At 37.1% G+C, this 26,047-nt stretch overlaps 2 protein-coding genes across 4 annotated transcripts; one reads left to right on the top strand and one right to left on the bottom strand.

Annotated features, from left to right (window-relative positions):
- Positions 1–2,098: 2,098 nt before the first annotated feature.
- On the bottom strand, positions 2,099–22,565 carry LOC102236990 (RUN domain-containing protein 3A-like). 3 transcript variants are annotated; one of them, XM_023348560.1, is made up of 11 exons: positions 22,270–22,565; positions 10,142–10,269; positions 9,917–10,050; positions 9,743–9,828; positions 7,979–8,068; positions 7,449–7,529; positions 7,206–7,371; positions 6,063–6,220; positions 4,253–4,366; positions 3,799–3,902; positions 2,099–2,840 (listed from the first exon to the last, which is right to left on the bottom strand). In XM_023348560.1, exons 1-11 carry the CDS (start codon positions 22,374–22,376, stop codon positions 2,698–2,700), a joined length of 1,311 nt encoding a protein of 436 aa, XP_023204328.1. In that variant the 5' UTR covers positions 22,377–22,565; the 3' UTR covers positions 2,099–2,697. The 3 variants fall into 3 exon arrangements, with proteins under 3 accessions (XP_023204328.1, XP_005796715.1, XP_005796714.1); XM_005796658.2 differs by having other exon boundaries at positions 3,799–3,905; positions 10,154–10,269; positions 22,270–22,562; XM_005796657.2 differs by having other exon boundaries at positions 3,799–3,905; positions 22,270–22,561.
- Positions 22,566–23,801: 1,236 nt separating this feature from the next.
- rnf113a (ring finger protein 113A) lies at positions 23,802–26,037 on the top strand. The gene is made up of 10 exons (XM_005796656.3): positions 23,802–23,945; positions 24,328–24,407; positions 24,483–24,578; positions 24,678–24,785; positions 24,865–24,974; positions 25,178–25,284; positions 25,376–25,465; positions 25,536–25,629; positions 25,704–25,810; positions 25,893–26,037. Exons 1-10 carry the CDS (start codon positions 23,840–23,842, stop codon positions 25,961–25,963), a joined length of 969 nt encoding a protein of 322 aa, XP_005796713.1. The 5' UTR covers positions 23,802–23,839; the 3' UTR covers positions 25,964–26,037.
- The last annotated feature ends 10 nt before the right edge of the window (positions 26,038–26,047 follow it).

The raw sequence follows: 26,047 nt of genomic DNA, 5'->3' as shown, positions 1-26,047 counted from the left end.
TAAAATTAATTATTTATTTTTTAAGTTTCGTCAGCTCTAGTTGTATTTATTTAGCACTTGCCATACCAGAAAGTGGGCTATGAGAAAGGGGGAAGACATGCGGCAACTGCCCGATCGAGGACTGAAAGGCCGCTTCCGGTAGAATTTCTACCCAGCCAATCAGCGAACAGAAGTAGAAGTTGCAAATTCCAAAACAGCGAATCCCCGCGCTGTTTTGGAGTCAACGTGTCGGAGGACGTGGACGAAGCCTTTCAGTCCGTGTTGCTTCCAAATATTTAATTAGCATCAACAGCCGTCGTGTTCCGCTCTGTATTTCTTTCTTTGCTGTGAAGGTTATTTAGGTACGCTGCTTCCGGTAAGCTTCATATCGTCGAAATGGCGCAATACACACGTCATGGACTAACGTAAAACTTCAATAGAGCCCACAAGAGTCAAAGTAGTGAAAATATAACACACAATGTAAAGTGTAACATAGTATTTAATTGGGGAAAATAATTAGTGAACATAACTTGACTTTGGTAAAGGTTTTGGTAATATTCAATTAAACTCAAGTCCAGTGAATATTTGGGTTTATATTGAATTACAATGTTGACTTTAATCAAATAATTTAAGTGGATTTAACTTATATTTTGATGTGGTTATGCATATGATTTAAATAAGCTGACGGGCTTTTGAGCTGAAAACATTTTATATTGATTATATAACTTATAAAATTGGAAAAATGTCTTGTTATGAGCGTAATAATCTCCCAGTGGAGGAAACACTTTTAAAAATCAATAACAAGGAATTATTTACCTAAAACAAGTTCCTTTATCTTGATGAAAAATCACTTGCAAGCTATTCAAGTGTACAAAGATATCAGTGACGTGCGGTGAGGTTCATAGCTGGCGAGGCACTGACTTAATCATAATCATATTTATATCATATAAACCCGCTGCATGTTATTGTTTACATAAGGAAATTTCGCGCATGCGGACAACGCTGGAGGGCAAAGACTATTCTTATATATGCCATCCATAGCCGCGCTGCCTCCGTTAACTCAAACTTGAACATTTAGATATTTTTAATTTCGTGCTGTGCTCCACAGCAAAGGGGAAAACCGTTAAAGTACAACTCAAAACCACTTATTTTATAGCTCTCTGCATGAGCGCAGCTACGCGGAGACTCGTTGCCATAGCAACTGACCACAACGCCACCAAAAAACCCATATTTCGCCCACAAAGAGCAGAACTTTGAGTTTGTTGCCGTAGTATGGTTTTAATGTTTATTTTGCGATTATTAATAAGTGATTGCTGTGGTAAGAGGAGCAAACTATAAATATATCGCTGCACTTTACTGTATGGCTAGCTCCATGGCTAGCTGCATGGCTAGCTCGCTGTTACTGTCTCTTACTCTGCAGTTGTGGAGTCACAATGTCTGGGATCATGAGCGCCCCCTGCCATGAGGCAAGAGAACTGCCTGCCTCACCTCGAATCTGTTCTCTGTATTTCTAATCGCTCGTCAGCACACGAAACACTTTTTACACACTGTTGGTGACAAAAAACACTGTACATTATGTACATAAGCTAAATTATGGAAAATCAGTTAAATGAATAAATCAGTTAAATAATTAAATGTTTTTTAGCCATTTTATTGGCGGCGTACAGAAAGGAGAAGCATGGTCTCAAAATGGCAGCCAGTGCAGTAAGCGAGAGGTTGATCAATCCCAGGTGAGGCTCAGCTCGCTGCTGCTTCACCGGCTTCGCTTTTCAGCGTTTGAATGGGAAAATGCGAAAATTCAGTGATTTTGAAGAAAGAATAGTCAGAATTTGTTAAGCTAAATAAAAAAAAATAGGTACTTTATAGTACAAACCACAGGGTGAAAATAGCAATATAAATTATTTTATCATTATAAATGATTTTTCCATGATGACAGGTGAGGCTCTCACCTGCCTCCCCTGACCGCACGTCACTGAAAGATATTCGGACTAGAAACTAAACAAATTTAGTGAGATTTTGTGTTTTTGCAGCGTGTTTGAAATAGTTTCAAACAACATAGAAGTTTACCACTAGATGGAACCAGAGTAATGTTCAGCAGATGTTTTTGCTCAGACACAAATAATGGAAAAAGGCAGTTTATTGCAACAGAAAAATTCAAACTGTAAACAAGTGGGAAGGAAATACTGTTGTACTGAAAACTAGCTGGTCAAAATCAAAACAAAACGTATGCAGGAGCGTATGTCCGTATGAAACCAATGATTACTGGAGATGTTTGTGGTGTTAAAAATTAAAACCAGAATATAATGCACTGTCAGCGGATTTTCAGCCGGTTTCATTCAGTCATGCTATTTAGAAAATACTGCTGAGTGTGTCCTGACATCCACATGTCTTAATATTACCCTTAAAATCACCTTCTTGTGCTGTTTTGGTTACACTTTTCACATGATAATTCAACAAAACAGGCAAACACAGACAAAGCCGTGCCAATAATAATGATATTTTTTTTAAAAAGAGGTAAACAGATGTTTTGCATGATTTTTGGCTGTGTGGATTGATGTGAAATAACAGAATATAAGGGAAAAAAGAGCTTCCTACAGCGTAAAAATCCAGATGTAATGCCTTGGCGCTCCTGTTTCTGTTTCATCAACATGGGAATGTGGCAGGTTTTGGTCAACGCAGCATCGGTTAGGGGGCGGTTAAGTTGTTGCTCTGGGGCTCCTAGCTGGGAGAGGGCGCAGGGCTGGGCTCAGTGCTGATGTTCACCAAACATTCGCTGGACTTCAGGCTCGCCAAAGACTTGGAGCTTGGTAAGGAGGCCAGCGAGCCGCACAGCCCCAGCATGGAGGGAGTGTTGTCTTTTCCTACAGAAAACATCAGAAAATCCCAAATTTGTGAATAGTTTATTCTGCCTACGCAAACCAGCATACAGTGGGATGAAGCTGGTCTTTGTGCAAATATAAGCATGGGTGGCTGCTACTATGAGGCTTTTATGCAGCGATCCAAGGCGTGCAAATGCAGCGGGGTTTTATTTTACCATTATTACAAATGGGGAGATTGTCAAAATTTATTTATTTATTCTTCAAATAAATTTCTGTCATCAGGAAGTTAGTTCATCACGATTTTTATAACTGTCCTATGTTTTGGTTAACACAACAAAAACACAAAATTACTAAGTATGTTTGGTCTATCTAGTACACTTGAAATAAGACAAAACTAACTTACAAGTAAGTTTTTAGCAAGATATATGAGCTTATTTAAGTGAATAATTCCTAGATATTGATGAAAAGTACTAGTTTCATTGGCAGATTATTTTACTTATGACAAGATATTTTTCCCATATTATAAGTGAAATAATCTGACAATGGAACTGGTACTTTTTCATCAATATTAAGGAATCATTCACTTAAAATAAGCTCTTACTATAACATTTAAAACCTCAACATCCTGGTGATATATCAGATTAGACTGCAAAAACAACAAATCTTACCAAGTATTTTTCTAGTGCAAATCCATTGGTACACTTAAAATAAGACGAAATTAACTTACAAGTAACTTTTCATCTAGATATTGTAGTTGTTTTAGGAGAATAATTCCTTAATATTGATGAAAAAGTACTGGTTTGATGGTCAGATTTTTACACTTACAACAAGGGAAAAAAGTCTTGTTGTAAGTGAAATAATCTTCCAGTGGAACTAGAACTTTTTAATCAATATTAAGGAATTATTGACTTAAAACAAGTTCCTATATGTTGAGTTTGAGCACTGCACCACTGACTGTAAAACATAATGTATTGTAAATGTTCAGCATCAGCAGTTTTACCCGCTGAGGTCCAGGCAGCATCTCCGTTCTGCCTCCCATCCATCTTCTGGGAGTTGGAGTTCAGACTGACCTGAGGAGAAAGTTGATCCAGGCTATGGAAACTCCTCCTTGACAAAAAACACAAAAAATAAGCTATAATAAAGCTGCAAAAACACAAAATCTTACCAAGTACTTTAGTGTAGTTTCTAGTAAAATATCTGAAATAAGACAAAACTAACTCACAAGTAATTATTGACTTTGTTGAGTCAATAATTTCTTAGAAAATTGTTGAAACAAGCTCCTATATCTTGAGAAAGGTTACTTGTGAGTTAGTTTTGTCTTATTTCAAGTGTACTACGATATTTTACTAGAAACTAGACTAAAGACTAAAGAGTTTGTGTTTTTGCTGTGAAGTCATAAATAATTTGAATGAATTAATCCAGAAACGGTATTTTACAGTGCAAAGAAGTTTTACCTGCGGAACAGCTTGACATCACCTTGGTTGTTTGTGATGGTGGACCACTGGTTGACGAGTGGGATGGCAAGATCTTTAGCCAGATGGGAGGAGTCACAAGGCATGAGGGTGGAGCTGGAGGGAGAAAAAGGTTTTACTGTGAGAAAATAATATTTTTACCCTAGAAGAACCTGAGTTATACAGAGTAATTATTAAATTAGTACTTATGTTACATATAACAGAAATCAGTGAGAGAAATCAAAGTTTGAATATAATTATATAAATGAATGAAATTGCGAGTAAAATGGTTCACAAAATCAAACCACAGTTTTTTGTTGACTTCTTCAACTTTTTCCATAACAATAGACCATTAGATTATAATAAACCAGCTAATCTAAGGGAATAATGTAACTCTTTCTATCACATTCACTGCATACTTCTCAGAAATTATGAATAAGCTTTTAATGGGTAGTAAAGTGAAGTATCCAGCATGATAGATCTAAGGACGGGATGCCAAAAGTGACAAAAATCTAAGAATCCAATGACACAGCAGGAAAATGCAACCCAAATCCGTTTTTTGTTTTGGCTCAAATGCAACTTTTTCAGTCTGAATGGCCCAATTCTGGTCTTTTCACCTCCAAAAACAAATCACATCTGTTCCATTTTTGTAGGTGGTGCTAAATCAGACACATATTCGATCGTCATGTCGCATTTTTATCCAACTTAAATAATGGCTGAAAATAATAGTTATGAGATTATGAAAGAGGTCCTGGTTCTGACTACACAGCCAAACTGACTTCTCTATGGAAATTGCAGTCAGTACTTTAGGCTGAAAATCATACCACGAAATGAGCTTTTCATAACAGTCAATATTGATAATTACTGATTTGTATTTTGTTTTAATTTTCTGAACTTCTGATAAACTGTGGGGAGAATCTTTCCTGTTATATTCATAGTTTTCAGTCCTTGTTGCTTATTTTTTTAGGCCGCTATGAGGCAGAACCTTAAGCTGCTGCTTAAACTGCTAGTTACCCAGCAGGTTGTTGCTAGGTAACCAAAGAGTGAGTGAGTTGCTAGGTAACCAAAGAGTGAGTGAGTCAGTTGATTCCACCAACATTTCTTAGCTAACAGTTGAGGTTGAGAGGCTAAAGTATTTTAGCTTCCTTCATCTTGTGATGATCCTGTGACGATACTGTCAGCTCTCGTTGCTGGACAAATTAAAAAATCTATCCATGAATGGCGCAGAAGAAGAACGTTTGTGTGCTTCTTCTGTGAATCGCTTTGGGGAACATGAAAAGTTCATAAAGAAGTCTGACTGCAGTCAGGTTACATTAGTAGTATGAATGACCAGGCAACAAAAAACAACCCAAAAAACGAAACTGAGCATTAAGAACTGTTGTGTGAACATAGCCTAACAACTGTAGAAGAAGTACAGGAAGTAAACAAATGACAACCCAGCAGCACACTGCAAAAACACAAAATCTTACCAAGTATTTTGGACTAGTTTCTAGAGCAAATATCTCATCACATTTAAAATAAGACAAAAATAACTTATAAGTTCCTTTTGAAGAAGATATAGGAGCATTTTAAAAGTCAGAAATTCCTAAAATAGTGATGAAAAAGTACTATCGCTAGTTTCTTTAGCACATTATTCCACTTATAACAAGAGAAAAATGTATTTTTATAAGTTAAAACAAGCTTCTATGTTTTGCTGGAAAGCTACTTGTAAGTTATTTCAAGTGTACTAGAAACTAGACCAAAATTACTTGGTAAGATTTTGTGTTTTTGCAGTTTAAGTCACACACACTGTTATCTGATTGTGATTCCTCACAGTTGTGCCTGCAGCTCCAACACGATGGCCTCCAGCTCCTTCTTCTCCTGCTGACCCTGCAGTGTCAGCTCCTCCACCTTGGCTCGGAGACGCTTGTTCTCCGTCTCCACGTTCTTCAGCTGCGACTCCCGCAGGCGCACCAGCTCCTCCAGATACCCCTACGCAACGCAAAGACATACCAACATGAGGGGAAACTGGAGGGAAGAAAGCTTAGCAATTAAGGGCTGCAGCTAATTATTATTTCAGTTATCAATTATTCTAATGATTAACTGGATAAAAAAAGTGGCACAGGTTTTTCATTTAACCAGGTTTACAATAATAAAAGTACATAGTTTCTTTTTTAAGTAAGAAAAAATATTTTCTTGCCTGAAATGAAATAGCATAGCATTTTTTAAGGTGTACACTTATTTGTAACAAAAGATATATCTACAGCTAAAAAATACTTGTAGCGTCAACATATGAAAAGCTCAGCTCTGTTGATTGTTTTACCAATAAGCGATTAATAATTGAATAGAGGAAGTGCTAAATAGGACACTTATTTTCTTTTTTTTATAGAATATCAACCAGGTGAAGCCAAAATTATCCCACTAGAGCAGTTCCGTACAGAAGAGGATTAGTGCCACTGAAAAAAAAAGAATGCCGACTTTAATATTCTGAGATTAAAATAAGAATTCTGAGAAAAAGTCAGTTTTCAGAAAAAAAAAAAACGTTGGGAAAAAAGTAAAAATTTTGAGGAAAAGTCTGAATTTGAGGAAAAAGTTAGAATTAAAAAAAAAAGAATTTTGGGGAAAAAAGTTAGATCTGAGATTGAAGTCTCAATTTTTAGATTAAACTGAGAATTTTGAGGAAAAACTTGGGAAATTCTGAGCGAAAAAAAATCTATAATGTTTTTTGTTCATGGCACTAATCCTCTTCCATAGCTCTGCTTCAAACATATTTGAATTATATACATTTTAATTTGTGTGTTAAATTTAAAATGTATATATTTTTTGCCCAATTTTGGCTTAATGACTGCTGTTCTTTCAACAAATGGCCTTTTTTAAAACAATTTCTAACAATTAATCTATTACTAAATTAGTTTACAGTTGCGTCAATAATTGATTAATCATGATTAATTAGATTAATCGTACGAGCCCTGCTCACCTTCTGGGCGTAGACGATCTTAAACCTTTGCTCCATCTTGCGGCACTTGTTGCTCCAGCTTTCCTCGTCGGTCACCAGAGGGATGTAGGGATGCTCGGGGACGCTCTCCTCACTGTTGCTGCTGTCCACGCTACGGCGGTCCTCCTCATCGCTCAGGTAGTCGTAGCTACATGGCAGGAAAGCAAACTAAAAACTTACAACACATCCTTGGTGAAGTGAATTGATCAGCTGGTTGAGTCTTACCTCTGTGTGAACTTTAGGTACGGGGTGTAGTCAATCACAGCTGGGGATTTCCCATCCAGAGCTTCTCCTTTCAAGCAAAAACTGCACAAAAGTTGCTCTTTTACAACCAGATTGTTAAAAATAAAAACCAGAGTTGGGTAGTCACATTTACTTGAGTAACGTTTTTGAAAAATTTACTATTAGGACTTTTTTCTTACAAAAAAGTAATTGAGTTACTATTACCTGAGTAACTATTATGAAGTATTTCTACTCTTACTGGAGTAACCAACAATTCCCCAGACACAGACACACAGCTTCAGTTTTTGTTACAGTTTCATAAGTTATATGTTGAAAGAAACTGATTTTCCAAAATTTCCACTGTGTGGAGACGTGATTTTTAAATATTAAATGTTTGATGTTTTAATCAGTTACTCAGTACGAGTAATATTTTTACCAAACACTTGTTTACTGTTACTTGAGTGAAACTATGTCCTTGTATTTTAGTACTCTACCCACCTCTGCTAAGTACTTGATTTTTAGAGAGACCTCACCTGAAGTCGATGGCGCTCAGTCCAATCAGCATGCCAGTCAGGACAGTAGCTTCCTCCCTCAGCATAATGGCTCCATCATCATAGAACCTCCTGCTGGACAAAAAATTGAGAATTAATTTGGTTTTAACTTCAATACATACCAGCACATATGCTCATACCACGGTTGAAATCAGATATTTAAATCCACTGAATAAAAAGACATATATAAAGATTTTTCTCTCAGTCTGAAGTTAAATCTGACCAAACGTTTTCTGTTTTAGCTTGGAGAGAATTACTAACATTATTTCTATTTGCTAAGTGCCAGAAAACTTGACAGGAACTTTTTACTTTTAGCATTTTTTTTTGTATCTTTCTTCAAATTCAAAAGTTTAAATAGGTTAGTTTAATATCCAGAATTACCTAAAACATCCTCACTGCGGTGTATGAGAAAATGTTGGGCCTTCTTAACAATAGAAAAACTAGCTTGAATTAGAAAACAGACTTGTAATAAATTGTGAAGAAAATAAACAAATCTATGAAAAAAATCTTCACTATTACAGGAATTTATATAGTTAAGAATAAATGCAAAACAAAAAACCTCAGTGGAGTCAACGGATCTGTCTGTATACGACTAAACCAATAAAACAATAACTCATATTTTGTACCTTTTTCTACTTCCAGCTGTTTTCAAAAACAGACCAAGCACCTAAAAAACACCCAGATGTTTTTTAGAAGTAAATTTATGTTTTTTGGTGTCTGGAATATAGACCATTCCAAAAACTGCCGTTACCTAGCAACCCCAGCGGTCCCGTTACCTAGCAACCTAATCTGAGTTCCAAGGATTCAAGGATTTTTTTATTGTCATACCAGCTTTTCTTGTTTGTGGTACAAAATTCCCAGATTAAGAAATCTAATAAATAAAAATATATTTATTATATTATATACAGTATATTTCATGTGATTTTACCACTCCATGTGCCGTATAATAGCTGCTAAAAAAGACAAGTGTTTTGGAGCCAGAAACCACTTTCTTCATTCTTGTTGGTTGTGCAGGAGGCTCTACTTCTGCTTTTCAAAGATCTACGTATAGTTGATCTATAATCAGTTGTATAATTGGGCGTCTGTGTGCAGTCATTTTCAAACTGTGAGTATAGACATTGAGTTTGGGGGAGTGGCCAGTGGATTTAAAGTGACAAGAGGCTAATTTTTATAGAACTCTGAACTGAACAGAATAACATCTTATTATCTAAGAATGATTTTGTGGTTAAAATGTTTTGTAAAGCCCATAGATATATGCTAGCCAGTTCAAGGAAGCATAAAAGGTTGTCTTTACTATGTTATCCAATTATCACTGAAAAACACAAAATCTTACCAAGTATTTTTGGTCTAGTTTCTAGTGCAAATATATTATTCCACTTGAAATAAGACAAAACTAACTTACAAAATGAGCTTGTTTCAAGTGAATTATTATAAATATTGATCTAAAAGTTCTTGTTCCATTGGCAGATTATTTCACTAATAACATGGAAAAATATCTTGTTTTTCAGGGAAACTAGTACTTTTTAAAAATCAATATTGAATAATTATTTACTTAAAACAAGCTTGCTGGAAACTTGTTTTTTTTATTTATTTTATTTTAAGTGTGCAAGAAACTAGACAAAAATACTTGATAAGATTTTGTGTTTTTGCAGTGACGAGTTAAATCAGTCAGAGATGTGCACAAAACAGAGAGACGGTTTTTGTTTGTTTGTTTTTTCAGTTTTGCAATAAAAATTCAAACTGGACCTGGTTGTTCTGGTGTCTCTCAGAGCAGTGGACACATATTCAGACAGACGCTTCTCCATCAGAGCCACTCTGATCCACGCCCGGCCCTGTGGGATGACAGAAGAAGTCAGCGGGAACAGAAGGCCCTCTCTCTGACAGAAACCCTTCCCGCCTGTGAACACATAAAGTCCTCGCCTTGGCTCGGGACGTGCTGATGTTCTCGATGTTCTCGATGCTGGCGATGCAGCTGTTCTGCACCTTGCTGCACGCCAGCCGGATGTACTCCCAGAAACTGCGCTGTCCATCGGAGCTGAACCAGCTCCCTGAACCTGCGCACAGATTGAAACACAGCAGGGGATTATTTCTGCTCAGACTGCAGGGTGTAGTCACGGCAACACTGTTTTTTTCTTCATATGTTACCTGCTGTGTTACCTTTGAAGCGGTGGCTGAGGATGTGCTCTAAAATAGCAGAAAAGTTAATAAACTCCTCTGATGAATCATCTATAGGCTCTTCTGTGTACCTTTCTAGAAGAGTCTTCACAGAAAATCTGAAAAACAAAGAGACAAACAAAACTGAGTTAGGAAACTGAACAGCAACTCAAAGGGAAAACATTTACATTTTAAGCAATGAGTTCAAACATTTTTTCTTGAATTTGTCTCAAATTAAGACCCTTAATGTCTTAAATTAAAATCTGACTTTAATCTCAGAATTTACTTTTTTTTTTTATCTCAGAATTTTTATTTTGATCTCAGATTGCTAACTTGTTTTTCAGAATTAGGACTTTTCAGAATTCAGAATTTTGTTTGGAATCCTAATTTTAATCAGACTTTTTTGAGAATTCAAATATTATTTTCAGAATTCTAATGATTTCCGGAATTCTGACATTTTTCCCCTCGCAGTTCTGATCTTGATATCATAATTCTAACTTTTTTCCAGAATTTTGACTTTTTTCAGAATTCTGAAAAAGAATTCAAAATTCCAAAGAATTCTGATTTTAATCTTAGAATTCTAACTTTTTTTTTTCAGCATTCTGAAAAAAGTTTTTCTTAAATTTGTCTAAAATTAAGACCCTTACTGTCTTAAATTAAAATCTGATTTTAATCTCAGAATTCTGACTTTTTTAAATTCTGTTTTTATTATTTCAGCGACCCTAAATGCGTTAGGGTTTCCGTCTAAATGCGTTTATCACAGGTCTACAATTTTGTTGCGGCATCGCTATTTAATGGGTTTAATGTTGTTTTTTTCCCTCTCTGGACTTTTCCGTCCAGAAAAGCTGCAGCATAGCAGAAAGGACTCGACGTGATCAAGGCTACAATTACATAGCTGCTACTATACCATTGCTAGTTTAGCTATCTACCTTTTTTTGCATCTATTAAAGGTTAAAGCTGAAGTATGGGACTTTTATAAATAATGTTTTTTTGCGTATTTGTTAAAACTCACCATGACTGTTATGAGACAGATAATCTGCGAAAAGATCGTCCTCCCAGTACTACTATTACCGTCTGAAGAAATACACCTCTTCCAGTCAAAAACAACCAATCATAGTCAGGAGGAGGGTTTTAACTTTGTCATTCAATCTATGTACTCACTGCTACATGTGCTAATGGCGGAGAAATAACTTACTGTTACAGAATAGCCGTTAATCCAGCATCATCGGTGGCTATGCTAACTAGCCTTAGCATTTCTAGCAGGCTAGCCGTCTGCAAGAAGTTGCAGCATAGCAGAAAGGAAGGGGAATAGCATAATTGACAGCGCTAAGACCCGCCTCCTGGATCTTATTGGTTGTTTCTAGTTACTACAGGGAGACAGCAGAGGTTTTAAGAAACATGTAAAAAACGTTTTATAAACATTACATACCCCAATTTTATGGGTTTTGTGCTGCAGGCCCCGTGCAGCTGAGCACTATACTGTACTGAAGCAGACAAACATAGTACTGTATCTAAACAACAGCAGGGAGGAGGGCTTTTCTCTTTCTTTCTTTCTTTTTTGGGAACCACGCCATCTTCTCATACTGAGGTCACCCCAATTGTCCTGTGTGCTTGCACAAAGCGCCCCCTTCAATGCTCCGGCTTTGTTATCATGAAAACAACACAATTATCCCCCTGTCTGCTTGGTTCTGCCGCGCTTCCAGGTCCCTTTGGGTCTTGTCTCTCTGAGGGACCGGCCAGCATCAAAGCATGATCAAATAATTCCCTCCCCCTCATCTATACATGGTGGTGTGATCTATTTAGGGCAGCTGCAGCGGCTTCGGTGTGGCTTTTTGACTTGACATGCTTGCCTTTCTGCGCCGCAGAGGGTCTGCTATGCGGCGTGCGCGATAGCTGGCATCCAGGCTGCCTCCGCTTCAATGGGCAACACGAGCATTACAGAGGGCAAGACTGCCCTGGCAGTGGGGAATACCTCCATAGCCAGGGGAAAGACTACTGTGTCCTTAGGCAAGTCCTCCATCTTTAGGGGAGTGACCACCACCTCCATGGGAGATTCCACCATCCAAAGGCAAAAGACGACCGTGGCTCTGGGACGGGCCAGCTTCAGCCGGGGAACCACCACCACCTCCTTCCGCAAGGCGCTGACGTCCAAGCGCAGGACCACCTAGATGGAGAGGGACCCCGAGCCCAGGGCGAAGACACCCAAAGCGGCCAAGCAGTCCAAAAAAGACTCTGACAACGAGTGGAAAACTACATTCTCGTCAAGCAAGACCTCCTTCACCAAAGGCAGGGTTTCGTTCCTGAGGACAAGGTTGTTCATCTCCTGGGGGAAATCCTCGTTTTCTTGGAGCAAAACCGTAATAACTTTGGGCAGCAACAGCATAACGGTGGCTAAAACCTCGGTGACACGGGGGGAGACCACGAGCTCTCTCATGACTCTGACCTTTACCTACGGGACCAAATCTGTGTCTGTTGTCAAGACGACTCTCATCAGGGGCAAGGAAAGGCACAGCAACATCTACTGGGATTTTCACACGTGAATCCAGCACACAAATAAAAGCTCGTGGATGTGTCTGTGTGGTCAGTGTTAGAAGGTCAGTAGTCACAACCAGCTGCTATGTTTGGGATTTTAACTCGTCTTTAAATCAGAAAAAAGGGGGGAAGTCCCGTGTTCAAAAGCGTGCAGAGGATGTTATGCAAATGCGACAGTGATGCGATGAGGCTTTATGGTGTGTTGAGCTCAGTAGGGAGGGGAAGCTTGAACAGATGTGATGTGATGTATATGTGGCGACACGAGAACAATTCGCCCGTTCTGTGCAGCCGGGACCAGTAGGAGTCCAGTGGGTCTTTGATGCATTCCCATGGTTCGGCTGCAAGCTGTATTCACAATAAAACTGTAAAAGTGTATTAATGTCATAGTGCATATAAAGATAATACCTCTACACTCTGCTTCGCCTGGTTGTTCCTGATTGTTTTGTGTTTAGTTATTAAAAAATGGGATAGTTTTGGACTTTTCATTATAGCTTATTTCGTTGTGATTTTTTGTTTGTCTAATTCAGTTAGTTTTAAGAGTGGGCAATAGTTAAATATTGCTTAGTTTCAGTTTAGTTCTTACCAGTCATAACAATAGTTTTAGTTTTTTATACTTTGGTTCATTTTTAGGTGGCAAATTCAAAAAGCAATTATGTTTACTCAACAGAAAACACAATTTTCAAAACATTTATTCAATTATTGCTGGACAGCTAACTGACACTGTAAGCTGCTTGTGTGAAAATAAATAAATTTCACATCAGTTTGTAAGGCTAATAAATAGATTCCAAAACAAAAGTATTTTAATTCTTTTAATCTCAGTGGTTTTAGTTGGTGTTATGATATAGTTGAAGTTAGTTGTAGTTTCTCCCCTTTATTTACCGTTTTTATTTATTTCAGTTAGCAAAAATGTTTTCTCAATTTCAGTTTTTGTTATTTTGTTTGTTTTAGTTAACTATACTAACCTTCAGAGACACGCAATCAAAACCTCAGATCGTACAACGGCATATTAGGGCCACATAAATTTCCGCCAAAAAACTGAAATTTTGAGGTTAATCTCAGAAATTTTCTATAAAAATCAAAACAATTTTGGACTTTGAAAATTTGACAATTTTCTAGAAAGAATAAGTTAGAAATTTTGAGATTAACCTCAGAAAAAAAATTGTGAATTTCTGAATTTGAAACTCAGAAATTTCCAAGTCTTTTTCTAGAAAAATTTGGTTTTTCCAGGTAGGTTTTTGACTTTTTACTTCCTATCCATATTGGCCTAAGACGTCGTTTTATTATTTAAAATTTTCCTTGTTTGAAAAGCCGGGAATCTGCCAGGAAAAAAAAATCTGAGATTTTCTGGAAACTTGACTTTTCAAACTCAGGAATGTCCACATTGTTTTCAGAAATTTTCTGAGATTTTTCTAGAAAATCTTCAGCTTTACAACTCAAATTTTCTTGTTTCATCTAGAAAATTCTGAGTTTAATCTCAAAATTTCAGAATTTTTTTTAGCACATTTTCAACTCTTCAAATTTATAAATTTATCTGTTTTTCTAGAAAATTCTGAGATTGATCTCAAACTTTCTGAGATTTTCAAGCAAATTTTAAACTTTTTAGAATAATAAATCTAATAGTGTTTTTCGTACAAAATTTCAGAAATTTATCTCAAAATTTGTAGTTTTTTCTAGCTAATTTATGAACTTTTCAAACTGAGACATTTCCTTGTTTTTTTTCTAGAAAACCTCTGAGATTTTTTAAATAGAGATTTGCTCCCTTTTTTCTATTTACTCCATTAATTACAGTTTTTATTTATTTCAATTAACTGAAATGATTTCTGAATTTCAGTTTTGGCCATTTTGATCGCTTTAGTTGACTGTAATAAGAAGCGAGGCCATCAAAGCCTCAGATCCAGATCTATGGGGAAAGATAAACACATCGAATTTTCATTCTGGGACAAAAACAGCAGCTGATTTGACATATGGCGCTTACAGCTGTGCACAGAGGGGACATCTTACAATCAGAAGCTGTAGGGGAACAATGGCAGAGAAGAAAGTGATGTCACCGCAGACTGTCCTGTTTTTCAACAATGTCTCCTTCAACCGTGCGGTGTCGTCGTGTCCGAGGGACAATCGCCCCACTGTCCGAGTCCCCCCGGATAGGCTGCGTCCACCTACGGCTGCCTCTGTCCATTCACGGGACGCATGGGTGGTATGCGGCCTTCCAAAGCCCACGTAGACCAGCTCAACGGAGGCTTTATGCCACACGGGGGTCGCACCGTCCATGCTTAGCATTCTGGTCATGTTACGACCAACTCCGAGACGAGCTGCATGACTGTGCCATGCTCGGTGTGGAGTGAGTCCCGAACCCCAACGTCGAGTCCGGGTCAGGAAGACAATGGGGAACACCAGTTTCACGGAGGGGAAGACGGCCTTGACGCTGGGCAACACCACCATCAAAAGGGGGAAGACCAAGCTGGCCATGGGGAGCTCCTCCATCTCTCGGGGAAGGAGCACCACGTCTCTGGGTTCGTCCACCATCACCAGTGGGAAGACCAAGATCTCACTGGGCAGCGCCTCGTACAGCAGGGGAACCACCACCACGTCTTTTCGGAAAGCCCTCTTCCCAAAACGCAAGACAAAGACGATCTAGAGGACGCGGAGCCAAGGGCGGGGAGGCGGGAAGCCGCGACCAAACAGCATCAAGGCAGGGAACATTTGGATACGACGACGCTGTCCATGAAAACTGGATTAAATTTGATTTGGGGGTTTTGACTTTGTTCTGGAATTATCAAGAAAACAGGTCAGTTGAGTTTAAATCATGTAAGGGGTGTCCAATGGCTCTATGGATTTAAATTAGTCCGAATTGTTTCATTTTCCATTTGGTAGAAATATCTGTTATTGGCAGAGTTGGGTTACATTTACCTTAGTAACTTTTGTTGAAAAATTTACTTTTAGGAGTATTATTACTACACTGTACTTTGAGTAACTTTATTAGGAAGTATTTCTACTCTTACTTGAGTAAAATTTCTGGATTTTCTACCCACTGAATGAAAAACTAAAATGTTTAAACCAGAAATTCACCAGACACAAACACACACTTGCAGTTTCTGTTAAAGTTTCATAAGTTTTTAATTGAACTAATTTGGAAAAATTTATTTTGCCTGATTTTGTTATTTTTGTTGCTTCTATGAACTATTGTCATTTTGGTCCTTAAAGTACCAAAGTTTCCACGCAACTTTATATTTTGGTTTGTCTGATGATGTAATTTATAAATATTAAATGATTGATAATTTAATCAGATACTCAGCACTTGAGTCGACTTTTTACCAAATACTTTATTACTCCTACTTGAGTAATTTCTTGTATGGCTATTTTTATTTTATTTGAGTAAAATATGTTGAAGTAGTGCTACTTTTACTTCAGCACAATTTTTGGTTACTCTACGTGCCTCTGGTTATTGGCATCTAGTTCTTTTATGCTCGTTATCTGAATAGGAATTGGGTTACTTTCTTTCAAAACATTTGAAAATATTTAGCCAAGTTCAATAAATTTATAAAAAGCTGATGATGCATCAAAATGAGCAAAAATCTCTGGATAAACCTGGCTCTACTTATTACAAAAGCTTGGTTGTCATCAGCTTTTTTTGCCATCAGATGATTTAGGAAAAAGAAAATCACATTTTTTGTAAAATAGATGATTATTTTGTGTCACGCTTGACGTTTTCCATTGTTGAAAAGTAAATCATGTTGCTAATAACTGCAAATAAAGTTTCCATGCAGTTGGGGACCACAAAAAAACAGCAAAATGGCCACAAATGGCCCACGGGCCGCACTTTGGACACCTCTGTGTAGTAGAAAGTCTCCTCTGCTTTTCATATGAGTATTTCTGCAAAACCGATCCATATTTGTCAGTCGTCACATTTTCACTTCTAAAAATAATCCCCTTCACTGCAAAAACACAAAATCTTACCAAATATTTTTGGTTTAGTTTATAGTACAAAGACAAAACTAACTTATAAGCAACTTCTGAGCAAGATGTACAACTTTGCTTTAAGTATATAAATCCTTCATATTGATTTTAAAAAGTGCTAGTTCCACTGGAAGAGGTTTGTTGATAATAACAAAATATCTTTCCATGCTAAGTGAAATAATTTAGAGACTAGACAAAAATATTTGGTAAGATTTTGTGTTTTTGCAGAGCATCAGACCAAAACAAACAACCTATCTTGTCAAGGTTTATAACCTCATATACACCCTATGTATGTGTATTTTTATTAATCAGAAAACTACAAGACAGCTCTTTAGGTCCTGATGATTTTGTGATTTTGCAGCAGATAGTTGTACTAACTCACTTTGATCTCAAGGACGCCTTAAAAATGCAAATGGTTTGAGTGGAGCAGCAACATGCTCTTGGTACGATTTGACACTGAAAAACAACGGCGCTGTTTCTGACAGCCGTCTTTGTGCCCCCTCTCGCTCCGCCCTGGACCTCTTCCAGGCCCCACTCAGCACCCACTGAAAGCCGCTCTTGTTCTCCCTTTCTCACCTTTCCACTGTACTTACAGGAATTAGTTTGAGCCACAAAGACGCCAAAAACTGCATTTATCCTGCAAAAACACAGAATATCATCAAGTACTTTGCTCTAGTTTGCAGTGCAAACATTTTAGTACATTTGAAATAAGACAAAACTAACTTACGTTTACTTTAGTAACTTTTCTGACAAATGTACTTTTAGGAGTATCTTTACTACGCTGTACTTTGAGTTAATTTATTATTACGTATCTCTACTCTTACTTCAGTAAAATCTCTGGATTTTCTACCCACTGAATGAAAATAAACATGTTTTAACCCAAAATGTATCAGCCACAGACACACGCCTGCAGTTTTTGTTAATTTTTCTCAAGTTTTCTATTGAAAGAAACTGATTTGGAAAAATTTACTTTGCCTGATTTTGTTATTTTTTTGTTACATGAATTAATGCCATTTTCGTCCTTAAAAACCAAAATTTCCTCTTAACTTTAAATTTTAGTCCATCTGATTATGTACTTTTTAAATATTAAATGATAATTTCATCAATTACTCAGTACTAAAGTAACTTTTCACCTTCTCTGTTTACAAGTAACTTTTTAACAAGATATAAAATCTTGTTTTTAGTCAATAACTCCTTAATATTGATGAAAAATTACTGGCAGATTATCTCACTTATAACAAGATATTTTTCCGTGTTATAAGTGAAAGAATCTGCCAGTGGAACTTGAACTTTTTTATGAATATCAAGGACTTATTGACTGAAATCAAGCTGATGTGACTTTATGTTGAAAGGGAAACAGTGGAAAAGAAAAATCTAAAAATAGTTTGCAAATAAAAACTCAAAAAATGTGGAGTGCGTTTGTGATCCACTCCTAAATCCAGGTGACTGCAGTCAGAATTCACCTGAATTTTCCCCTTTAAAATGAGTTAAAGTTTCACCTATAGCTTGTAATTTTTCATCAATATTAAATCAAGCTCCTGTATCTTGCTGTTTTATTTTAAGTGTACTAAAATATTTTCAGTAGAAACAAGACAAAAATGCTTGGTAAGGTTTTGTGTTTTTGCTTTGCTTCGCCGCTGGCCTGTTTTTCTTTTCCTCACGTCTTTCTCCTTCTCTCCTCTCTTGTTTTCTTTCTCTCCCTTCAGTCCTGGCCTAAGCAGCAGGATCAGATGACACTGCAGGCGAACTCATCGCAAAGGAAACTCCCCTTTTCCTGCACTGCTGGACTGGCACAAAAAGTCAAGTTTAGCTTTGTTGTAGCCAAAAACAAAAAACCAAAGCAGGTTCTGTTTCTCTTGATTTCCCTCTGAAGAAGAGTCAAAGCAAAGTGTTTCGTGATGGGCGGAGGTGCAGACGGATCGGGGCGTCAGACGGGCAGCGACGGCGTTTTGATTGGGAGATAATAATAAATCAGGGATATAAATGCGAGAGCAAGCTGATCAGTTCATGATTGATCCCCAAATCTATTGAACCTCTGCTGTAATAGCTAACGAATCACGAAGAATGCAAAAGAAAAGTTGCAAAGAAAAATTGAAATACTTGTCGAAACAGTTTGACGGCTAAATAATCCACAAAACGATGCAAAACAAGCATGTCCAGCATGCATAAACATGGATTTTTTTTTGTGTTTGCAGCAGCCGCGTCATTCCCGTCAGCTTCCTTTCTTTCTTTCTTTCTCACTTATCTCATTTATTCCTTCCCAGGTTCTCCATGTCCACAGCAACAGCAGCCCTCGTCCTGCAGTCCTCCCACCAACACGGACGTCTTAGCCAGACCAGAAAGCTACAAATCATTTCGCTTTTTCCGTTTATTACTGCTGCTTGAACAGCATTTGGTGAAATTCGGCTCAGATTTTCATTCTCTGCAGGAAGCCTCAGCTGAGTTAAAGTAGGAAACCTGTTGCTACTGGCAACTGGAAACCATGTTTACCCTGCTGTTTCAAAAACTCTCCATTTTAAAAAGAATCTCATCATTATTCGTAGTTTCCATCTTGTTTATTTCACCCGCCTCGTACGGAAACTGTTCCCTGACATGATGCAAATATTGGCTCAGGTTTCCAGCGCCCCGTTCTCTACATGCAGGTGTCCTCCTCTGTAAATGTGTCTCTAATTAAAACAGACTCGGCTTTATGAAACACTGAGCTGAGATCAGTTCTGAGGGACAAGAAACCCTAAAAAAAAAAGAACTTTTTCTTCCCAAAGCAGAACTGAAACCATGTTTTTGTTCCCCCTCCCAACAAAACATATTAAGAATGAAAAGGGTTAATCTGTGTCTTTGCTGACTTTACGTTAAAATAGACTTTTTACATTTATACACACATATGAGGACAAAGAAAAGCTTGGCACGCTGCACTAATGAGAAGCACTAACATCATTTAGCTCATGCACTGCAAAAAGAAAAAAATCATACCAAGTATTTGTTGTCTAGTTTCTAGTGAAAATGTCTTACTACTAAAACTAACTTAGAAGTAACTTTTAGCAAGTAATAGGAGCTTTTAAAAAAGTAAATAATTAGTTATTCCACTTTTAACATGGCAAAATGTCTTCTTATAAGTGAAATATTCTTTTATTTACTTAAAACAAGCTCTTATATCTTGCTGAAAAATTACTTGTAAGTTAGTTTGTTTAATTTCAAGTGTGCCACAACATTTGTGCTAGAAACTAAACCTAAATACTTGGTAATATTTAGTGCTTTTGCAGCCAGGTATCTGTGTCTAGATAATTTATAAGAAGAACATCACGCACGACCAGAAGGTCGGCTGCAGATTCAGCTTCCACGTCACGTAACGACTCCTATCAGCTCAGAGTGGAACGAAAAGAAAAAGTGACGAAGGAGAAGATCGGACAGACGCACCTGGAGGAAAACATCTCCTTTAAAAGAAGTTAATCACTAAAAGAAATGAGGAAAATGCAGAATTTGGAGTGATCAATACTGACAGAAAGCATTTTGAGTATTATTTCTGTCTCGTCTTGTTTGTCTTTAAATGCTTACATGATTAAAAGTGTCTGAGCACGGTCGGAGCAAACTGAAAACAAGCGTGTTCGTGGTTCCTCACTAATGTTCGTGTTGAAAGTCCGATGTGAAACCGTTTTGTTTTCTTTGCAGCCATGCCCTGCTTTGTGTTGTGTGTTGTGGCTCCATGTATCTCACTTTAATGCAAAAAAGGACCATAAAAACAATAAAAAATGCTTTTATGTGTGTCTACCTGAGAGTATTTTTTTCTTAGCTTCCATTTTATGATGTAGAAGATGGTTTGATTAAAAATGTTCACATCTAAGAATAATTTAGTTGTGAAGTAATTACACTTAAAGATGTACAATTTTGAATTTTTAATGTTTTAAAAACATTTTAAGTTGCAGACATGCAAAAGTTGCAAAAGAGTATTTTTGTCTATTTTTCTGGTGCAAATATCTTAGTACATTTGAAATAAGACAAAATGAACTTACAAGTAACTTTTCTGCAGCATACAGAAGCTCATTTTAAGACAACAATTCCTTCATATTGATTTTAAAAAGTTCTAGTTCCACTGGCAGATTATTTCACTAAACACAAGACGTTCTTCCCATAAGTAAGTGAAATAATCTGCCAGTGGAACTAGAACTTTTTAAAGTCAATATGAAGGAATTGTTGTCTTAAAACGAGCTTCTATATGCTGCTGAAAAGTTACTTCTAAGTTCATTTTGTCTTATTTCAAATGTACTAAAATGTTTGCACTAAAAGCTAGACCAAAAATACTTGGTAAGGTTTTGTTTTTGCAGTGTATGTGCTACTTTTTGTTGGTCTGTCACAAAAAAATCCAAAATCAAATTAAATACATGAAATTAATCAATGTGTAGCAAAGGGAGTTGCATAACAGCTTACAAGGGCCAACAGAAAGTAGGAGTAAATTTCTCAAAAACCTAAGAAATTTTGAGATTCATCTCAGAAATCTTGTAGAAAAAGCAAGGAAGTTTCTGAGCTTTGAAAGTCAAAAATTTGCGAGACAAATTTCTTAATTTTTTTTAGATTAATCTAAAAATAATTCTAGAAAATAACATGGAAAATTCCTTAGTTTGGGAATTAGCTGGAAAAATTTTCATTTTTTTTAGATTAATTTCAGAAATTTTTAGAAATTTTTTTTATTTTGAGTTTGAAAATACTTCTGGAGAACAATGTGGAAATTTCTAATTTGAAAAGTCAAAAATTTACTAGAAAGAAATAAAAAATTCAGAGATTTCAGAAATTGGCTAGAAAAATTTTTGAAAGAAAGAGTTTGAATAGTTTTAACAGTCATCAAATTATCTGAGTTTTTCTCCAAAAAATTTGATTTTTTTTTCCTGGCAATTTTTTGGCTCAGAAATTTTTTGTTCTAGAAAATTTCTAAGATTATTCTAAAAATTTTGAGTTTTTTTAAATTGTAAATTTTTGACAAGTTTGGTGCTCAGAAATTGTCTTGCAATTATTTAAACTTTTGGAGCTCAGAAATATCCTTGTTTTTGTCAACAAAAAAAATTAAAAAATCTGATATTAATCCAAACATTTCTGAGTTGTTGTTTTTGTCAAACAAGTACTCCTTAGTTTGTGAGTTGTGCAATCAGAGCGCTCCTGACTGGACCATTTCCAGTCCTCTCTGGTCACTGTGGAGGTCAGCGGGCCCCAGGAGCCTCGCAGCCACTGCCTGCTCCCACCGGGTGGATGAAGCCGGATGGAGGGCCTCTCATGTGGGGAGGAGTCCTTGCAAAGCTCCCGGTGCCCTTGTCCTGCTCAGCTGTCGGTGATGCGCTTTTAATCACATCACTGGTCATTTTAGACAGGTGGACAACTAAAAATAGATCTCACTATGTCAACAACATAAGATATAAAACATAAATCCACATAAGTGAAGTCTTGACATATAAAGGGATCACAATATTCTATGTTCTCCTCATAACGGCAGTTTGTGAAGGTGAAAATGCCTCCTCTTAAAATAACTACTATTCTGAAGGTTGTAATTATTTACAGTTTTGTGTTTTTTTACCAACTATGTTTAGTTGTTATTAAGTGGCCGTCACGCAGCTCATAAATAAACAGGTCGACCAGGTCGTGATGTCTACCTGCAGACCGTGATGAGGTTCTTCCGCTCCACCGTGACGCTCCGAGCAGACGCCTTCTTCGATGTCAGACCCATAGCCATTGCTGTCTGAACGCAGCCGGACTCCATCCAGCGGCGGACCCGACCCGGGGCCTCTTCGGGATCCGCACCCAGGCCAGGACCTCTCCCTTCGCCGGGCCTGCGTCCTTCCAGTACCCGGTGTCCTCTGCGGGGGGAGCCGCGGATGCTGCTGCTGCTGATGCGGCTCTACGGAGAGGAACTAACGGAAAGCTAGAACGGGTGATGTAAATGACTTCCGGTTAGTTCCTTCAAAATAAAACACACTTCCGCATTGCGATACTATCGTACTGCGAGAACCAGACTGATTTATTATTAGTTCCGAGCAGCTAAGCGAAGCAAAGGCCTATTGTAATCGCTCCGCTTCTTCTTAGTATGCTTCCGCCAAATGAATTGGCTTTTTGGGGGCTTTATCATATTCAAAAATTCACCAAACGTGGTCAAGTCTGCGTGAAAATTAAGTATTTTAAAATTCGTCGCAAAAATCACACAAGAAACGGCTCTTGAGCGATACTCTGTTATGAGTATTTTTACTACACTGTATTTTTTACTTGAGTAATTTTATTGTGAACTACCTTACTTGAATAAAATTTCTGGTTTTCTGCTAAATGGACGAAAATGTTTTAACCCAAAATTCAGAAGACACGGACAGTTATAGAAGTTTTATATTAAAAGAAACTGATTTGAAAGGGGTTTTTTTTTAAAAAAACTTTTATAAAATATTGCCATTTTCATACTTAAAGTACCAAACATTTCCACCTAACTTTATATTTTGGCTGTCTGATGATTTGTAAATATTAAATAACTGGTAATTTGATCAGTTACTCAGTACTTGAGTCTCCTTTTGACCAAATACCTTTTCCTCTTACTTAAGTAATGTTTTATACAGCTACTCTTTCTTTTTTACTTTTACTTGAGTAAAAATATGTTAAACTAGTGCTTTTACTTGAGTTCAATTTTGGGGTAGTTCACCCTCCTTTGTTTATGTCACACATGAAAACAGATTTTAAAACCTAGTATAAATTAAACTTTTACAGACAAACTCTAAACAATGGCCATTTTGATGTACTTTGGAGAGATAAGTATGTACAAAATTTATAATGAATATCAGTAGAAGCAGCAATTTCCTGCAGGTTTGTAAAAAAAAAATATATATAAAAAAGTTACTTTTTATTAAATGAAAAAGCAAAAACTGTGCCCAATTACTGTGCTCAATAATAATTTATGTTAGCACAGAAACTGAACCTATAAAGTTGATATATTTCCGACCAAGCACGTTAAATCATAAAGTCAAACAGCAATTTTAAAACAGTTTTTCGTTGGATATTGTATGAAACGCCTAAACATTTCTTTGAATAATAACGTTTTTTTCATCTTTTTAATAAAAAGATTTGGCTAAACTGTGACGCTATGCAAGCCTCCCTTTGGCCAGGAAGAGGAGACAAACAAGTCATGTGCTCTCCAAACCAGTAGAGGGCGCTGTGACCACACAGGACAGTAACTGAGCTGGCAAGATGGCGGAGTCTGAGGAGGCCAAATCGCCTTCTTGTAGGTTTCTGTTTAAAAAATCTACTAAAAAATTCTCCGGACGGAAAAGGAAAGCGAGTGGCAGTGACAAAGGTAATTAATTCAAATCCGATAGCATTTAATTAGTTTTTAAATTGTGAATTTAGGGTATTTTGTTGCTTTTAACGTCGGTTTGAAAACTCTAAACAAAACAGACGGTGGGTATATTTATGTGCTTTCTGCAAATATAAGTCACTACAATATGTAATATGAGCCTTTATATCTAATCAGTGTATTTAAATGTTTTTGGTAAATTGTTTTAGCTAGAGGTTTGTGCTGCATTCCAGGTTATTCGGAATTTCGACCTCTTGGTCACATTTTGGCTATTTAAGCTTCTCTTCGGTGATACATATGCAAACCGGAAGCTTTTTAATGACTATACAGCTTTTTGTTACCTTTAGGTAAATATTTCGGCTCATACTTGTCTCTCTTTTAGACAGTAACAGTGATGAGGACCAGAGCGCCGTGGTCAGAAGAGAAAAGAAAGATGCTCGGGTCAATCCCATGATTCAGAGGGTACGGTAACGATGCAAAAATGCTTATTCTGTTGAGGATTTGAAGTAAATAATGATTTTTATCTAATTTTTCCAGACGAAAAAGGTAGAGAGAGATGCTTTATCTTCCAGTGACAGCGACGAAGGCAAGGACGACAAGATCACTGTTTCTTATAAGTCTACACGGTCAGCGGTGAGATAAAACTTTGATACTGTTAGTAAAAAAAATTATCAAAGTGTTTTGAAGATGTAAAATCTCTTTCTATCTGCTATTTTTTATGTTTAAATATAGAAACCGGAGGGACCTGAGGACATGGGTGCAACTGCTACATATGAGCTGGACACAGAGAGAGACAAAGATGCCCAGGCGATTTTTGAGAGGAGTCAGAAAATCCAAGAGGTAAAAAAACCCCAACTTGTTACATGCTTGAGAATTAATAATCAATATTTATAGGCATTTCTTATTCCAATTTAAACAGGAGCTCACAGGTAAAGAAGATGATAAAATATACCGTGGCATCAACAACTACCAGAAATTCATCAAGCCTAAAGACACCACCATGGGGAACGCCTCTTCTGGCATGGTCAGGTGAGGCGGCAAACGTTTATTTGAATTATTTAATTTCCCTTTGGGATAAAGTACTTTTTAAGGTTTAGAAATGTACTAGAATAACTGCTGGAAGACTAATCATAAAAGCTATTTTTTTTATTATTTAAGTACAGGGAATTAAATTGATCATAAACAGAATGTCAGGAAATTGAAGTTGTAATTAAATGTAATCTTTAAAACAGGAAAGGGCCGATCCGCGCCCCTGAACACCTGAGAGCCACAGTCCGGTGGGACTACCAGCCAGATATCTGCAAGGACTACAAGGAGACTGGATTCTGTGGTTTTGGAGGTTTGTGTAACAATATAAATTATGTAAAACTTTGTGGTGTCATCTTAAAAATCCATTTGTTTGTTCTAATAATTTGCATGTTCTTTTAAAGACAGCTGCAAGTTCCTTCACGACAGATCGGACTACAAACATGGCTGGCAGATTGAGAGGGAGCTGGATGAGGGCACATATGGAGGAAATGGTGAATAAAATTATTTTCAAAATCATTTCTGCATTTTTCAGCATTTTTTAACTTATTTATTTCACTCTAGATGATGAGAATTATGAGGTGAGCAGCGACGATGAGGATTTGCCCTTTAAGTGCTTCATCTGCCGGGATTCTTTTAAGAATCCCATCATCACAAAGTGAGTCGTCCCTTCACGCTTTTCCTGTGATTCTGTGTTTTTTTGGTTTTACTAACCGGTCAGCTGTGTTCCAGGTGCAAGCACTATTTCTGTGAAACCTGCGCCCTGCAGCACTACCGCAAGTCCAAACGCTGCTACGTCTGCAACACTCAAACCAACGGAGTCTTTAACCCTGCAAAAGGCAAGAACGTTCTGCTAGAAAAACCAAGGACAGGTTATTAATACATTGATGTACTCAAATACGATTTGTCTTTTTCCTCCAGAGCTTATTGCAAAGATGGAGAAGCGTAATGCTGCCGCAGCAGATCAGCCTCCATCAGAGGAAGAAGATTAGCATCATATGATTTTTTTTAAACCTCTCTTTGTGTTTGTCTGTGTAAATTTTCAATAAATATTTTTTAGAAGCTTTACAGCCTCC

Source organism: Xiphophorus maculatus, chromosome 16 (genome assembly GCF_002775205.1).
Source record: "Xiphophorus maculatus strain JP 163 A chromosome 16, X_maculatus-5.0-male, whole genome shotgun sequence".
NCBI classification, from domain to species: Eukaryota; Metazoa; Chordata; class Actinopteri; order Cyprinodontiformes; family Poeciliidae; genus Xiphophorus; species Xiphophorus maculatus.
The sequence above is the reverse complement of the archived record's forward strand: the minus strand, read 5'-3'. Positions and strand labels throughout refer to the sequence as shown.

Coding starts and splice junctions, on each gene's coding strand:
- LOC102236990 (XM_005796657.2), bottom strand. CDS start 22,376: ATGGAGTCCGGCTGCGTTCAGACAGCAATGGCTATGGGTCTGACATCG. Junction 9,829..9,916: donor TCAGCACGTCCCGAGCCAAG/GCGAGGACTTTA, acceptor GTCATCCCACAG/GGCCGGGCGTGGATCAGAGT. Junction 7,372..7,448: donor TACCTAAAGTTCACACAGAG/GTAAGACTCAAC, acceptor CCTGCCATGTAG/CTACGACTACCTGAGCGATG.
- rnf113a (XM_005796656.3), top strand. CDS start 23,840: ATGGCGGAGTCTGAGGAGGCCAAATCGCCTTCTTGTAGGTTTCTGTTT. Junction 24,786..24,864: donor GGAGTCAGAAAATCCAAGAG/GTAAAAAAACCC, acceptor CAATTTAAACAG/GAGCTCACAGGTAAAGAAGA. Junction 25,811..25,892: donor AGTCTTTAACCCTGCAAAAG/GCAAGAACGTTC, acceptor TTTTTCCTCCAG/AGCTTATTGCAAAGATGGAG.